The sequence below is a fragment of the Dendrobates tinctorius genome, unplaced genomic scaffold, assembly GCF_039654945.1.
Source record: "Dendrobates tinctorius isolate UK_male_01 unplaced genomic scaffold, ASM3965494v1 ptg000007l, whole genome shotgun sequence".
NCBI classification, from domain to species: Eukaryota; Metazoa; Chordata; class Amphibia; order Anura; family Dendrobatidae; genus Dendrobates; species Dendrobates tinctorius.
In genome coordinates this window covers 38216357-38234246 of record NW_027361675.1, presented here as the reverse complement: position 1 = coordinate 38234246, position 17890 = coordinate 38216357, and the positions used below count along the sequence as shown (strand labels likewise).

The 17890-nt window shown below is 47.3% G+C and overlaps 1 protein-coding gene across 2 annotated transcripts in view; it reads right to left on the bottom strand.

Moving 5' to 3' along the window:
* ULK2 (unc-51 like autophagy activating kinase 2) overlaps window positions 1-17890 on the bottom strand; it is a 185297-nt gene that overhangs the window by 19762 nt on the left and 147645 nt on the right. For both annotated transcript variants that reach the window (XM_073573475.1, XM_073573484.1), the window contains 5 exons: window positions 13373-13581; window positions 11904-12082; window positions 11507-11625; window positions 11261-11418; window positions 8431-8566 (listed from right to left, as the gene is read on the bottom strand). In XM_073573475.1, the coding sequence (XP_073429576.1) occupies window positions 8431-8566; window positions 11261-11418; window positions 11507-11625; window positions 11904-12082; window positions 13373-13581 (801 nt within the window). The remainder of the gene's footprint in view (window positions 1-8430; window positions 8567-11260; window positions 11419-11506; window positions 11626-11903; window positions 12083-13372; window positions 13582-17890) is intronic.

Below are 17890 nucleotides of genomic sequence, written 5' to 3'. Positions count from 1 at the left end.
AGGATCCAGAAGCCATCGGGGTAGACTCACTGGTCCTTCTGTGGCATCAGTTTGGCCTTCCGTATGTGTTCCCACCACTTCCGTTACTTCCAAGGGTCATCAGGAAGATCAAGGCAGAAGGGGTCCCAATGATCCTAATCTCCCCGGACTGGCCACGCCGGGCGTGGTAAGCGGAGTTAGTGCAGCTCGTCGCCGACATTCCCTGGCGAATACCAAATTGACCAGGCTTACTTTCCCAGGGACCAATTTACCACCAGAACTCAGGGGCCCATGTGTTTAACGACTTGGCCATTGAATCCTGGATCCTAACACAAGCCGGGTTCTCCCAACAGGTAGTTTCCACTATGATAAACACTTGAAAGCCTACGTCGGTACGCATCTATCACCGCATCTGGAAGGCCTTTTTCGCTTGGTGCAGATGCAACGGTCGTCCTCCTCTCACCTTCTCCATTCCCACCATTTCCGAATTCCTTCAAACCAGCCTGGACTCAGGCCTAGCGCTTAGCTCCCTCAAGGGTCAGATCTCGGTCTTATCTGTTTTGTTCCAACGCAGGATTGCTTCCAAGCCACAAGTCAGGACCTTCATTCAGGCGGTCGCCCATGTTGCACCCCCCTATAAAATGCTGTTAGAGGACTGGGACCTTAACCTAGTCCTGGGCATTCTACAAGAAACCCCTTTCGAACCCTTGCAGGACATCCCGTTAACCCTTCTTTCATGGAATGTTGCCTTTCTTGTCACAGTGACGTCAATCAGGTGAGTTTCGGAGATAGCCGCCCTTTCTTGTGGAGCTCCTTTCCTAATTTTTCACCAAGACATTCTCAGGCAGTCTCCATCCTTCTTGCCAATGGTGGTGTCCTCTTTTCACCTCAACAAGGACATTGTCTTGCCATCCTTTTGACCAGCACCAGTTCACCATATCAAGAAGACTTTTCACACTCTGGATCTGGTGAGGGCTCTCCGAAGGCAAGTCTCACAAACGGCGTCCTTCCGCAAGACAGAAGCCTTATTCGTTCTCCCTGAAGGTCACTAGAAGGGAATAGCCACCTCAAAGTCCACAATAGCCAGGTGGATTCGCTCGGCCATTCAGGAGTCCTGCCGTGTCAACGGCAAGCCTATCCCAGCAGGGATTCAGGTACACGCCACTCGGTCAGTAGGTGCTTCATGGGCCATTCGACATCAGGTGTCGGCGGAACAAAGATGCAACTTGGTACAGCCTACATACATTCTCTAAATGATACAACATTCACACCCAGTCTTCCACAGATGCGGGCCTCAGCAGACGAATCTTGCAGGCAGCAGTAGCTTTTCTCTAGGCAGTTGGTACGTGGGGTTTGATCTACTTTGCCGGTTCCCCTCCCAGGGACTGCTTTAGGACATCCCATGGTTCTGTGTCCCCCAATGAGGCGAAGGAGAAACAGGGATTTTTGTGTACTCACTGTAAAATCCTTTTCTCCGAGCCACTCATTGAGGGACACAGCACCCACCCTGATCGCCTGACTGCTTGTGTTTGCTCTTTTAGGCTAAGTGCACACGTTATGGAATTGACGCAGAAATTCCGTAATTCCATTCCGAGGGAAATATGCGAGAAAATAGGTATTAGACCTACCGGTAAGGATGTTTCCAGGAGTCCATCCTGACAGCACCATGGAGGACGTCCTCCTCCTCCTTACAGGGACAGGAAAACACACAAGAGGTTAAAAGGTCATGTCCCACCTCCTCTCCCTCAGTGATTTAACAAGTACCACAAGGTGGATGATGCTAGTAACAGTTTAATGAAACAATCATATTACAGCATATGACATAACATAATACAACATAGTATAACATAACAGGGAGGGAACTACCCGTGCTGTCAGGATGGACGCCTGGAAACATCCTTACCGGTAGGTCTAATACCTATTTTCCAGGACGTCCACCTGACAGCACCATGGAGAGTACCAAAGCACCTCCTCAGGGTGGGATTACCGCCTGGAGAACCTTTCTCCGAAATGCGGTCTGTTGACCAGCTAACACATCAAGCTTGTAGTGCTTGCAGAATGTATTAAGACTGGCCCAGGTTGCTGCTCTACAGATTTGATCAACAGACGCCCCCGCCCGTTCGGCCCATGAGGCCGATACTGCCCTCGTAGAGTGGGCTTTTATGGAATTTGGCGGGTTGGCGCCTTCAGCTTGGTAGGCGTCCGAGATTACTGAGGTAATCCAGCGCGCGATGGACGCCTTAGAGGCCCTCTTCCCCTTATTTCTACCCCCAAAGAGGATGAACAGGTTCGGGTCGATGCGCCAGCTATTGGTGGCCTCTAGGTAGTCTATAACTGCGCGCCTCTTCCAGCGAGTGAAGACGCTGCTCCTTATTACGGGGATTATCACAGAAGGATGGTAACACTACCTCCTGATTTAGATTTTTTGGAGAGGCTACTTTTGGGGTAAATGCCGGGTCTAGTCTTAAGATTATACGGTCCTCTCTTATCTGGAGATATGGGTCCTTAGTGGACAGGGCCTGGATCTCCCCTATTCTTTTGGCCGTGGTAATGGCTACTAGGAAGGCCGTTTTACGAGTGAGAGCAGAGATGGTTATTTTCTCATCGAGAGCGTAGGGGTCTGTACAGAGAAACCGAAGTACCAGGCCTAGGTCCCAAGGCGGGGTGAGCTGCCTAATCGTGGGGCGCAGGCGCTGTGTGGCTCTTATAAATCTTATTACCCAGGGATGTGAAGCTAACTGGTAATCGAAGAAGGCGCTCAAGGCTGAAACCTGAACCTTTAGAGTGCTGGGCTTAAGGCCTTTATTAAAACCTGCCTGCAAAAAGCTTAGTATGTTAGGGAGGTCAGGGGCGCCTGCCACAAGATCGGACCTGCCACCCTCCAGACAGAATCTTTTCCATATTTTTCGATAGATTGCGGATGTCACCGGTTTCCTACTGGCCTGTAAGGTGGATATGACCTGATCCGACAGTCCCTTTGCCTTCAGGATGTCCCTCTCAGGATCCAAGCCGACAGGTGGAGTCTTGCTGGGTCCGGGTGGCGGATCGGGCCCTGGTGGATGATGTCCTTCCACAGGGGTAGTTCGACTGGATTTTCTACTGCCATGGCTCCTAGAAGGGGAAACCAGCTTCTCCTCGGCCAATATGGCACAATCAACATCACTCTTGCGTGGTCTTCGCGTATCTTCCTGAGCACTGCCGGTATGAGAGCCAGTGGTGGGAACGCATAAGAGAGGGATTCTCCCCAAGTCTGACTCAGGGCGTCTACGCCTTCCGGGTGGTCCGTCGGATTCAGGGAGTAGAACCTGGAGACCTTCGAGTTCTTCCGGCTTGCAAAAAGATCTATAGTGGGGGTCCCCCAACGCTGACAAAGGTGGTCGAAGATTTCCATGTTCAGTTCCCATTCTGTCGGGTGGATCTGTTGTCTGCTCAAGTAGTCTGCCACTTCGTTCTGAGAACCTTCTAAGTGTACTGCGGTCACTGATCGGACTGTTCGTTCTGCCCACATGAATATTTTTCCCGCCAGGGCCTGTAGTGGTTGATGTCTGGTCCCTCCCTGGTGCTTCAGGAATGCCACTGCCGTTGTATTGTCGGATAATATGCGGACATGACGATTCTTTAGTACAGACTGGTTTCTCCGCAATGCTTCCCAAACCGCGAAGAGCTCTCTGAAATTGGAGGATCTGGTCCTGATGCCTGCTGGCCATTTCCCCTGGAAGATCTGCCCTTCTATGTGGGCTCCCCATCCCCACGCACTGGCGTCTGTGGTGACTACCACGTATGGAGAGGTTGTCCATTGTACGCCCACCTGAAGGTTTCTGGACTGTGTCCACCACCGCAGGGACTCCTTCACTCGTTCTGGCAGCCTTAGGGGTCTGTCTAGCGACGCCTGACTTCTGTCCCACCTTGCGAGGATTTCTTTCTGTAACAACCTCGAGTGGAATTGGGCCCAACGGACACACTGGATGCAGGCTGTCATGAGGCCCAAGACTTCCATTGCCTCTCTTATGGAACATTGACACCTCAACAGGTCTCTGGTTCTGGCCTGAACAGTCTTCTGCTTCTGCTCGGGTAGCCAGGATATTCTGTTGGCTGAGTCTAGGAGGACTCCGAGGAATACTTTTCTGGTGTCTGGCCTGAGGTCCGACTTCTCCCAGTTGATCACCCAGCCAAGGAACTCCATTACGGTAGTTGCTCGAATTCTGTCTCGAATGAGCGCTTCTTTGGATCTTGCCACCAGTAGGAAGTCGTCCAGGTATGGAATGATCACAATACCCCGATCTCTTAGGTAGGCCACCACCTCTACCACCAATTTTGTAAAGATTCTGGGAGCTGAGGCCAACCCGAATGGAAGACACTGGAACTGGAAGTGGCAGGTCCGGGCTGGTAAACTGACCGCGAACCTTAGAAGGCTCTGGGATGAGGGATGGATAGGGACCTGGTAGTATGCCTTTTTTAGGTCTAGGGTGCACATAACGGCGTCCTTGTCTATTAGGGGGATTGCGGATCGGATCGATTCCATCCGGAATCTCTTGTATCTGACCCAGGCATTTAGTGGTCTCAGGTTTATGATGGTACGGGCCTCGCCGGATGGTTTTGTGATTGAAAACAGGGAAGAGTAGTGCCCTCTCCCTCTTTCCGTCGGGGGAACTGGTATTATGACCTCTGAGTTTACCATGTCCTGAAGGTCCGTCCACATTGCGGAGTCCTCCAGGACGACAGTGGGGGCAATATATCTGTCGGGGGGAGGTAAATAGAGCTCTATACTGTAGCCTTCCGCGATGGTTCTGAGAACCCATGGATTGTGGGTAACTCGGGACCAGTTTGCTGCGAAGTGGCGAAGTCTCCCCCCAACACCTATGGCGTCATTGCCTCCTCGATCTAGATGTTGATGTGAATGAGGGACCCCTGTTCCTCCCGTCTTGGCTGAAGGAGCCCTTATAGGAGCTTCTATTGGACTTTGCCCGACCCCTGAATTCCGTCTATCTTCTGAAGAAGGAGCCTCTCCGAAAGGACTGGGGCCGCCTGGGTTTTTCCTCTGGGAACCCTTTATTTTTATCGGACACTAGCTCTAGGATGTTATCTAGGGCTGGACCAAATACCCTCTGGCCCGAGAAGGGGATGGCACATAGCTTTGTTTTAGAAGCGTTATCCCCCGACCAGGATTTAAGCCAGACTGCTCTCCGGGCGGCATTAGAGAGGGAGCTGTTTCTGGCTGCAAACCTTACTGATTCAGCCGACGTATCCGACAGGAACGCCGTGGCTGATTTCATGAGAGGAAGTGATGCTAGGATCTCTGATCTAGAGGTCTTGTTGGTTAGGTGTTCCTCCAACTGCCCCATCCACAAAAACATAGACCTGGCCACTGAGATGGCTGCTATGTTGGCCCTAATCAGAGCCGACGACGTCTCCCAAGTTCTTTTTAGCAAGACGTCCGCCTTCCAATCCATGGGGTCTTGGAGACCTGACGAGTCCTCGAATGGGATGGCCGTCTTTTTGGTAACCTTGGCGACTGGGACATCTATTTTAGGGACTTCCTCTCATGCCCGTGTTTCCTCGGGATCAAAAGGCAGTCTATTTTTAAAGTCTCGGGAGAGTATCAACCGACGCTCTGCCTCTTTCCACTCTTCCTGGACCATTGTTTTGATGTGTTCACTTACGGGGAACACTACCTGTTTCCGGGCCACGAGTCCTCCAAACATTAAGTCCTGTCTGGACTGTGGTTTAAGGACTTCCTCTATTTGCATAGTATTTCTGACTGCCTGGACAAGCTCGTCCGTGTCCTCCAGTCTGAACAGGTACTTCCTGCTCTGATCCTGTCTAACCCCCGGGATCTCGCCTTCTTCCTCCTGGTCTGAATCCCGGAAGTCGGACTCCTCGCTAGGGCTTGCTTCCGACACTGGGTCTGCTTCCCACCTTGGACGCTTGCGACTTGGCCCTGGGCTGGGGGACTGACGCCGCGTGAGGCCGGCTGTGGAGGCCTGAACTTCCTCCCTTATCAGCAATCTCATTTCGGAAAGGAGGGATGGCTATTCCTCGCCTATGACCCTTGAGGTACAGGGTCCGCATAGGGTCTTGCTATAGGTGTCTGGCAGCTTTACCCTGCATACAGGGCATCGGACCGATTTGGAGGTGGCTTTTGCCAGGTCCTTCACCGAGGGGGATTCTGCCGGGGTTCCCTTCTCCTAATAATACAGAAGGGGCACCTACTCAGATCTGGGCTGTGAGGATGGGTGGGGGAGGGTGGTCTGCGCTATGCGCACTTACCCCTCCACCTGCTGGAGCGTTGCCTTCCATTCTGGCACGATTCTGCCGAGCGCTGTGGATCTCAGGAGCGCGCGCCCGGGATTCAAAAGCCGGCGTTTGACGTCACCGGATGTGACGCACGACCTCCGCGATAGGCCGCCTCCTCCACTTCCTGCCCGGGCTCCTGCGCGCGACCGCGCTCTGCTCCGGTGCCCGCTCAGACCTCCGCTTGCAGGGAACCGCCCCCCGCCTGCTCTGGAGGTCTGTTGGCGCCTTCCAGCGCTGACCCCGCCGTTGGAGCCATCCTGCGGGTGCCTGGCCCACCGCCTGCAGGGGCCCACCTGTCATGGTGCTGCTGCGCCCATCCTTCTGCCGGTGCCCGCTCGGCCAGCCGCCTGCGGGGAGCCGACCCTCGCCTGTTATGGCGGTGCGTCCTGGAGCAGTGAGCCTCCCACAGGGAGGAACGGCTCCCTCCAGGAGCGTCGTCCTGCTCCTGGCCTTTGGAGCAGAGGGACTCCCCCATCGGAGAGTTTCGGCCCCGGGACCTCTTGACAGGGGAAGGCTTGGACTGGCCGCACGATCCCCTGAGCCCCTCCGGTAAGTCTCTTGTGTGTCCCTCCTTGCACGGACAGGAAAAACACTGAGGGAGAGGGGGTGGGACATGACCTTTTAACCTCGTGTTTTCCTGTCCCTGTAAGGAGGACGTCCTCCATGGTGCTGTCAGGTGGACGTCCTGGAAAACAGCATTTTAATTCCCGCCTATTTCCCGTGGAAAAACTAGCGATTTGCAAGCTTAATTAGCTTGCAGAATGCTAGCGTTTTCCAAGCGATCTGCAGCATCGCTTGGAAAACTGATTGACAGGTTGGTCACACTCGTCAAACATAGTGTTTGACGAGTGTGACCAACTTTTTACTATTGAGGCTGCCTATGCAGCATCAGTAGTAAAAAGATCTAATGTTAAAATAAAAAAAATGGTGTTTTTCTCACCTTCCGACGTCCCACGCAGCGTTCCCGATCCTCGCGATGCTCCCGGCAAGTCCCGTTCCCAGTGATGCATTGCGACAATGACCTTTGATGACGTCGCGGTCTCGCGAGACTGTGACGTCAAAGGTCATTGTCGCAAAGCATCGCTGGGAACGGGACCTGCCGGGAGCATCGCTGACGCCTGGTGACGCTGCGAGGGACATCTGAAGGCGAGAATATGACGATTTTTTCATTTTAATTCTATTTTTTATAGGGATATGGTACCCAGGGCCTGGAGAAGAATCTCCTCTCCTCCAGACCGTGGGTACCATCCGCAAATGTTCTGCTTAATTTTTGCATGGTGGGCACAGCCACATGCGGAAAGTAAGCAGAACAAGGCATTCCTATGTGTGCGGATTTTCCCGCGATTCTGCACAAAGAATGAGCATGCTGCATATTTTTCCGCGATGCAATTCCACTGTGGAAAAATCCACAGCATTAGCACAGCATGTGCGGAATCACATAGGATGCTTTTTTTGTTTCGTTTTCGCTGCAAAATTGCTGCGAAAACGCAAAAAAAAGCTACGTCTGAACACAGCCTTACTGTGACACTTTGTACCCTTCTTTAATGTTTATGATCTCCTACTGCTTTTTCACTACACTGGTTCAGCTGGAGCCAGTATGAGGGTGTATACTGCAGGAGGAGCTAATCTCTTTGTATTCGCTTAGTGTCAGCCTCCTAGTGACAATGAGTGGCTTGGAGAAAAGATTTTACATCATTGATATACCGCATTTTTCGGATTACAAGACACTGCGATGCGGTGGCCTCCAGGAAAATGGCTGCCAGGGACGACGCATGCTCAGTTTGAGATCTCGTCTCGAGACCTCAAGTGATGAGATCTCGGCACCCAAGATCTCATTGCCGAGATCGTAATCTGAGCATGCTCCGCCCCCCCCCATTTTCCCTGAGCCCCCCGCATTATCCATTACTGCGATGCGGTGGCATCCAGGGAAATGGCCAACAGGGGTGGCGCATGCTCAGTGAGAACTCTGCAATGAGATCTCGTCCTGAGATCTCTGGAGATGATACGGTAGTTATCAGTTTCTCACATAATACTGATATTAGAGGTTTTAAACGCAACTATGAATTTTCTCTCACATAGCAGTTACTCATGCACACAGTTTTACGATTATGGACATGATAAAAGACAATCCACCCCTCCTCGTTCTATGAATCTTACATTTATGCACGTTTTCAATGTCTGCAGGGCTCTGTAGGATCTTTGTTAAGCCTTCTAATAGAAGTGCCGCTTTGTGGTAGCGATAGGCAATATCTTCTGTCTGCTGGAACATTTCGTCTAGTGCAGCCGACTGAACCTGGTAAAAATGGAGACAAACCCAAAACTATAATGACCAAAACTGTTTTTAAACACTCGGCAGCTCATGCATGTTCTAAAAGGTTCAACATGGGAGATAGATAAAATACTGCATGGAAGCGGCACTCCAATGGATGCACACGTCACATCCATTTAACTCGTCATTATGGGTTAAAAAAAAAGTTCTAGGAAAAGTTTTTACAATTTTTACAATTGTTTTTGCATTCTGTGAGATCCAGTTTAATAATCTGACTTTTTAAAGGGTGTACTTATTTATGCTGAATACTGTATATTCACATGTCAAATCCATTTAGCCTTGATTAGAATATGTGAATAGTGTGATAAAAATACAATATTACATAAGCACAGAAGAAAATAGCGTGTAAACCTTAGATACGTTGATGAATAATATATAACCCTAGGCTGAGTAATACAATTAAGTGAACTCATGTGAAAAGTAAACATACAATTACTTTGTGATCATTCTTAATGTATCATAAGAAGCCACTCCGAAGCCATAACCAAAATGCATACTATGTGATTGGGGCAAGCAGCTATCTAAATACATCTTCAAAGACCCAAGACTAAACTCATTTTGAAAAACAGATGAAAAATCCATTCTAATTCCTTCTTTTTCAATAAAGCTGTTCAGCCATCTCCACGTCTACGCATCGGAACATGATTTATAAGTCAGAAACCTGAGTTGCCGCTTAGAATGCCCAAACTCAACAAAATGTTTTGGGAACTGGTAAATCTTGGAGCAGATTTCCAATTACGGATGGGTTCGGGTCTTTGGTCTGTGATATGTCTTTGTATAGCTGCTTGACCTGATCCTGTGGCATGCATTTTGGTTATGGTTTCTCAGTGGTTCCATGTGATGCAACTACATTAAAGCTCCCAGATCCATCATTGCCTTTGTGCCTGTTTTTTGTCTATTTTGAACGTGGCGTTTAGCCATTTCACATGTTTTTGCCTAATTCATTAATTTGTGACATTAAAAAGTTGCACAACTTGGCAGCTCTACATAGTCCACCCCCGTGTATTTTCATGCATTTTCGCACATGTGACATGTGATGCCAAAACTATTAAAAAAAACCAAACAATTTGAGACAAAAAAGCAAAAACCTTTTTTTTTTTTTATTTTTTTATTTGCGCCAAATACATTAAATGTGTGTGTAATTTCAAAGAGCTTGGCGTAAAAAAACGGCAACCAGTACCACAAGACAGAAAAGAAAAGTACTAAACACGAATGATGAATTGGGGCCTTAACGTGTAGGTTTACTTTTCACTTGTGTTCATATGATTGCTCTACTCAACCGGGGGCTATACATTATTCATTAAATTAGCTACCGTATGTGCTTAGGCATTCTATTTTTATCACTGCATTCACATACGATAAACATGTCTAAATATATCCATATACACACACACAATATATATATATATATATATATATATATACACACACACATACACAATATATATATATATACACACATACACACTATATCTATCTATCTATCTATATATATATATATATATATATACACACACACACACACTAAGTACACCCCCTTTGAAGACTAAGATTTTAACCAATATCTCACTAACCACATTAACAATTTCCAAAATTTTGACATGACAGATTCATAGAACTTTTTTTAGGCCATAACATGAAAGTTAGGTTAATACTATAACTTTCATTACGTAACTTTATTACAAAATCTACAGTTTTATTTGATACAAGAATGAATACAATAAAAAACAACTACACCTAGTCTTTTGTATGACCTGCATGATTTTTAAGGCCAGCACCATGTCTTCTAGGCATGGAATGAACAAGTTGGCCACATATTGCAACATCTATCTTTTTCCATTCTTCAAGAACGACCTCTTTTAGTCCATGGGACCTGGATGGAGAGTGATGCTCAATTTTTCTCTTCAGAATTCCCTACAGGTGTTTCGATTGGGGTCACACTTGGCCACTGAATCACTTTCACCCTTTTCTTCAGAAATGCTACAGTGGCCTTTTTGGATCATAGTCCTGTAGGGAAAAAGGGGCATCTAGCAAGGGCACAGAGTGATGGTAGCATCTTCTCTTTCAATATAGAGCAGTATATCTGTGAATTCATATCTTCAAAGAAATGTAGCTCCCCGACACCAGCAACACTCATGCAGCCCCACCATGTCCACTGCAGGCACCATATAATTTACTTTGTACTCCTCTCCTTTGCAACATCATATATATTTTTGAAGCCATCAGTTCCACAAACATTTATCTTGGTCTCATCACTCCAGAGTATAGAGTCCAAGGAGTCTTTTTTTTTTTTTTATCATGGGACCTGGTGAATTGTAGACAAGCCTTTTAGTTGCATGGGCTTTAGGAGAGGCTTCCTTCATGGACAACACTCATGTATGCCATTCCTCTGCAGTGTATACCATATTGCGTCACAGCAAACACTCCGGTTTGACTTGGAACAAATGGCAGAAACGTTCCGCCATATCTGAACTAAACCCCTTAGAGATGCCATATCTGAACTAAACCCCTTAGAGATGCCATATCTGAACTAAACCCCTTACATATTAGTGTTTCTTTAGAATATAAAGTTGCCTTCTTGCTTTACAAAGACAATAAAAATATCAGCTAATGCGATAAATTCACAGAATTTGTGTGCGGGTGTAAGAGCCCTCTTACCATTTCCACAGCACAATTGTAGATTAATTTTTCTGCTGTGACGCTGTTTATCTCGTCCACAAACGTCTGTTTGTCGGAGAAAAAGCGATTCAGCTGCTCAGTCAGTTTCTTGCACATGCTGATGCAGAACTTATATCGGTCATTCATGGTTTTCACCACTGTAACAATAATGAAGAAAGGCTCAGGGTCACTGGTTCTTATGAATGGGTTTGTGGATAAATCTGGTGTGCAAGGACAGCATTTTACCTTGTTTTACAGCACTTGAAGGGGTCAACTTTGCTGATTTGATCTGTGATTTGGCAAGCTGTAGAGAGGACGCCAGGAACTGAGCAGATTTCATGTACAGTACCAGCTGTTCCACTTGTCTGAGAAAACAATAGGGCTAGGTCAATTACTGTGCTCATTAATTCCCTACCATGGTAAACAGATCATGTTATGACCACCAAATATTACAGGGCTATGAAGAGTCAAAAATCAGACAAGTAGAGATTCTATCACATCACCAACTCACTAGCACAAATTAGGACATGGAGAGCAAAAAAAATCAACCACATCCTGGGATGTTATACAACTCCTCCAGGCTATTGCATTCTGCCTTTTTCAGAAAAATTGTACAATACATCAATTTGTCATATTCACTTACCCCCATTCTTTGCTCAGCTGACTTATCTGATCTACCACCACACTTTCCTGGATCTGGTAAAGAGACACGGCAGAGGCGCAGAAATCCGTATTTCCACTGCGGCTTGCAGTCAACTCCAAGACACATTCAGTAAAGGCAAGCATCAGATTGAGGTGTCGTAGAGTTTCTGTGTGTTCCCTCTGATTACAGACATATATAGAAACTAATGTTAAAAGGTTATTTCAACAATGTAAATGGTTAAAATTACAGAGTGCTTGTAAAGACGAGCAACTTTACAATTTACGTGTTAAAAAAAAAAATTAAAAAAAATTCTCTGTTCTAGAGGACAGGGATTTTTAATTCTATTATTTACTGTTCATTTCCTAGATGACCGGCCACTGCTGATATGGTACAGCAGTGGCCATTATCCTAAGCAACAAACTGTAAACAAGAAGGAAGAAGAGCAGTGCTTACAAGCTCTTTTTTATAGAGCTTTATGTGATGTTCTGAAACCAACAAATTTCAGTGCCACTGTGCTCCTCAGATGCTGCAGAGGCAAAGTTACCTCTGCTAGCGACATTGGAGAGCGCACAGCTCAGATCAGCGGCTCAAGGAGGACACTGATCCAAACAATTAGGGTGTGTGCACATGTTGCGGATTCTGCTGAGGAATTTTCCACGCGGATTTGTCTAAATCCACATGTCAAAAGACCTGCGGTTTATCTGCGGATTTTCAGCGGATTAGCCTGCGGTTTTCCCCTTCGGTTTGACACTTGTCATGGAGCAGGTGCCAAACCGCTGTGGAATTCGCACAAAGAATTGACATGCTGCAGTTTTGAAACCGCGGAAAAATCGGCAACGTGTGCACTGCAGTTTTCATTTTACTAAGACTTATATGGTACTGTACAACGCTGCAGAAACTGCTGTGGATCCATAGGGCCAAACCCGCTGCGGATCCGCAGCAGAATCCGCAACGTGTGCACACACTCTTAATCTTCAGTAGAGCCCCATTCCCTAGCAAACAGAAAGCCAGGAGGCTGGTTAACAGTATGCTCCTGAAAATCTATGTTGAGGATGATGAGAACAACCCTTCAATTATTCTCAAAACGCTGACCCCACCCAGCCCCCTTATAGTTGTGTAGTTACATTTACCTATTTAATAGAAGCCAACTGGTAAATCAGCTATAAATGAATAGTATTGTAGAATAATCAAAATTTCCATCTTTATAATGAGATGTGGAACAAGAGTAATATTACACCGTTACTGGTGCCATAGGATCCAGGGGAAAAAATAAAATCGATGCCGCAGGGTTTTAAAAGTGAAATGCAGTAATCTAGGGAAATGCCCACTGTTTTTTTTTGCATTCACACTATTCAGAACAAGATTAAGCCTTGGCCTTAAACATTACATGCAGTTTGCTAATCTGAAATTTTTTTATACATCTTTGAATGTAACGTTCCCCATTATTCTAGCAGCAGCATCGTTCTTACCTCCATGAGTGTTTCTTCAGGCAGTTCAGGAGCCTCGAATGTTATAAAATCTTCAAGACTAGGTGGTGACGTGCCATAAGACATGTATTTCAGGGCCGGTGCTGCATCCGCTCCAGGAGGAGAGGAACCCATGTGTATTCCCGAGGGGGATCCCATATACACTCGGCCACTTGTGGAGCACAGAGAGCCACCAGAGCTGTTTGAACCAACTGAGGGAAAAAAAGAAAACATTAAAAATTTGTAGAATATATAGACTGCAAAAATCAATATACGTTAGGCCGCTTTTTAAATATCAGCTTTTGTTCAGATACGTGAAAATCAGTGGTTTTTATTTTCAGTGTGCAGGATACACTTTTGCGGTTCGTGTGCCCCATTTTACAATCCATTTTTTCCCCACAGGACCACTGACTTAAATCACACAGATCAAATTAGGACATGTATTTTTTTTTTTTTTTTTGCAATATGTCCAAAAAAGAAAATAAGAAGATAAGGGGTCTATGATTCATCTTAAAATAATGGGTAGCACAAGTATCAAAAATTTAAGTTTGAAAATGAGGATGTTGAACAATCATATGCTAACCACGTGCTGACCACGTTCCAGTGTTCGTCTTAGAAATGAGCTTGGTATCACACCACTGCTTGGGCTTTGTCCATTGCAAAATAGGCTAGAACTTCTTCATAAAAGAATATGTCAGTTTAAAGGGGAACTCACACACTTTTATCACTTATCCACATGTATGATCTCTGGGGGCACCACTACTGGGACCTCCACAGATTAGCAGGCGTCTGAGTGGAGCTGCTGATTACCAGGCATGCTGCTGATAATTAAAAAGTATTAATTACACTAATCCTTACTTATGATAAAGAACAAACTGAAGAGATACATAAAACAATCATGTTTATTTAAACCCGAAATTTAAAAACCAAACAATGCCATTCTACATAAGCAGAATGCCTCAAGAAAAGGACAGGATAGCATCCACATATATATCCCTACATAGGATAATACACAATAATGTATAGAAAAAAACCTTCCGAAAAATGTATTGCCAATAATAATATTAATATAGAATAGACATATAATAATAATAATAATAATAATAATAATAATAATAAACTATAAAGTGCAAAGTGCAAATTAGTTCCCAGAGGTACGAATATGGGCAAACAGAAGGAAAAACAAGAGGGTGGTATATCCTAGCAAATAGGGAAGATTCATATAAGGCAATAGCAAGTGTGAGCGTCACAATAAACTAGAAAGGTGAATCAAATGTCACTTCAACTTGTAATAACAGTGTATTATAAGAAGAAGCCTAGCGGTGAAACACACGTCGGAGTATCTGGACGGTGATTACAGCTCCACATAAGGTGAATCGCTCTCTTATACTATAGTTTAATTATTCTTATAATACACTGCTATTTCAAGCTGAAGTGACATTTGATTCACCTTTCTAGTTTATTGTGACGCTCACACTTGCTATTGCCTTATATGAATCTTTCCTATTTGCTAGGATATACCACCCCCTTGTTTTTCCTTCTTCTATTTGCCATATTCATACCTCTGGGAACTAATTTGCGCTATGCACTTTATAGTATATTATTATTACTGAGCTATGTATTCTATATTAATATTATTATTGGCAAAGAGGGATTTTGGGTTCTTACCGTAAAATCTCTTTCTTGGAGCCTTCATTGGGGGACACAGATGACCATGGGTGTATGCTGCTGCTGCTAGGAGGCTGACACTATGCAAAACAAGAAACTTAGCTCCTCCCCGGCAGTATACACCCACCGACAGGCACCAAGCACCTCAGTTGGTGAAAAAGCAGTAGGAGAAGCAACCAAAACCATAAACATATGTACCAACTCAACAAGGGATTCTCAGACCCAACACGGTACTACTTAAACAGGGAGGGTGCTGTGTCCCCCAATGAAGGCTCCAAGAAAGATTTTACGGTAAGAACCCAAAATCCCTCTTTCTTTATCGCCTTATTGGGGGGACACAGATGACCATGGGACGTTCCAAAGCAGTCCCGAGGGCGGGAACAGCAATAAAGGAACGAAATACGGAAGGGCTTAGGTCGGTCGATGCGCCACCACCGCCTGCAGAACCTTCCTACCAAGAGCTGCATCAGACGAGGCCTGGGTATGAACCCTGTAGAACCTTGCGAAGGTGTGCAATGATGACCAGGTCGCGGCTCTGAAAAGTTGTAAGGCCGAAGCCTGGTGTCGCACAGCCCAAGAAGCCCCTACAGCTCGGGTGGAGTGGGCTTTCACCCCCGGAGGGGGCCGTTTCTCCTGAAGACGGTAGGCTTCCAGGATGGTAGACCGAATCCAACGAGCAATTGTGGACTTGGAAGCCGGAAGACCTTTCCGGCGACCCTCAGAAATGACCAGCAAGGAATCAGATTGGCGAAAGGAAGCGGTCCTGGCAAGGTAAACACGCAAGGCTCTCACTACATCCAGTTAGTGGAGCGACTTTTCCAGAGGATGAGCAGGCGCAGGACAAAATGATGGAAGGACGATATCTTCGTTAATGTGAAAGGGGGATACCACTTTCGGAAGGAAAGAAGGAACTGGCCTGAGAACAACCTTATCTTGGTGGAGGATAAGGCAAGGAGAACGACAGGATAAGGCCGCCAGCTCAGAAACTCTCCTGATGGATGTAATGGCGATCAGAAAAGCCACCTTCCATGAAAGAAGAGACAGAGGGATATCCTGAATCGGCTCGAACGGCGCCTTCTGGAGAGCGCCAAGAACAAGATTGAGATCCCATGGATCTATCGGAGAACGATGAGGAGGAGCCACATGGGCGACTCCTTGGAGAAAAGTCTTCACTTGCGGTAAGGAAGCTAGATCCGTCTGGAAGAGGATTGCTAGGGCAGATACCTGGCCTTTGAGAGTACTGAGGGATAGGCCCGCATCCAAGCCGGATTGGAGGAAACCAAGAATGGAAGGAATTGAGAATGATAGTGGAAAAACATAGTTTTCGTCACACCAACGAAAAAAGGCCTTCCAGTACCTATGGTAAATGCGGGAAGAAGCAGGCTTCCGAGCCTTAATCAAGGTCTGAATGACCCGGTTGGAAAACCCTGATTCCTTCAGAATCGCGGCCTCAACGGCCATGCCGTTAAACTCAGAGATTGAGAACTCTGGTGGTAAAGGGGGCCTTGCGAGAGAAGATCTGGACGGTCTGGAAGCCTCCAGGGGACGTCCGTGAGCATGTTCACCAGCTCCGCGTACCAAGGGCGTCTCGGCCAGTCTGGAGCCACTAAGATGACCGGGATGCCCTCTGACTTTATCTTTTTGACCACTCTTGGGATCAGGGCAAGCGGAGGAAACAGGTAAGGTAGGTGGAACTGGGACCACGGGATTACTAGGGCGTCGTAACCGACGGCTAATGGATCCCTGGACCTGGCTACAAAGTGAGGAACCTTGTTGTTCATCCGAGAGGCCATGAGATCGACGTCCGGGGTGCCCCAGCGCTGGCATATCTGACTGAAGACTGTGGGATGAAGGGACCATTCGCCTGACGCTAGCCCTTGGTGACTCAAGAAGTCGGCTGCCCAGTTTTCCACCCCTGGAATGTGAACGGCGGAAATCGCCGGCACGTGACGCTCTGCCCAACGAAGTATCCTTGCCACTTCCGACATCACCTGCCTGCTGAGAGTACCGCCCTGGTGGTTTATGTACGCCACGGCGGTGGCGCTGTCTGACTGAATGCGGACCGGCTTGCCTACTAGAAGATGCTGCCAACGAAGGAGAGCGAGGAAGATTGCCCTGATCTCCAGAAGGTTGATGGGCAGAAGAGTCTCCTGGGAGTTCCAACGCCCTTGGGCCATTCTCTGATAGTAGACCGCCCCCCCATCCTAGGAGACTGGCATCGGTGGTGATGACCTGCCACCGAGGCGGGAGAAAGGATCTTCCGCGGAGAACTGACGCCGACAACGTCCACCAAGTCAGCGATTGTTTGACTCTGAGCGGAAAAAGAATGGGGCGATCCAGAGAAAACGAGGTCTTGTCCCAGACTGACAGGAGGAACAGTTGGAGAGGGCGAGAGTGGAATTGTGCAAATGGCACTGCTTCCATAGAGGCCATCATCTTCCCCAGGACTCTCAAGCAGGACCGAAGGGACATGACCCTCGAGCGCCGAAGGGACTGGATCCCCTTGCGAAGGGTTGAAAACTTGTCCCTCGGTAAGAACACTCGGGCCAGATTCGTATCGAACTCCATGCCCAAAAAGGTCAGACGCTGGGTAGGGCACAGAGTGGACTTGTCCTTGTTGACTATCCATCCCAGGCGTCCGAGGGCATCCAAGGTTATGTGAAGGCTGTGAAGACAGTCTGGCGGGACGAGCCCTTGATCAGGAGATCGTCCAGGTAAGGGATGATAACAATCCCTCTGGATCGAAGGATGGCCATGACTGTTGCCATCACCTTCGTGAAGACACGAGGGGCGGAGGCTAGGCCGAAGGGAAGGGCCGCAAACTGATAATGGTTGTTCTGAATCGCAAAGCGG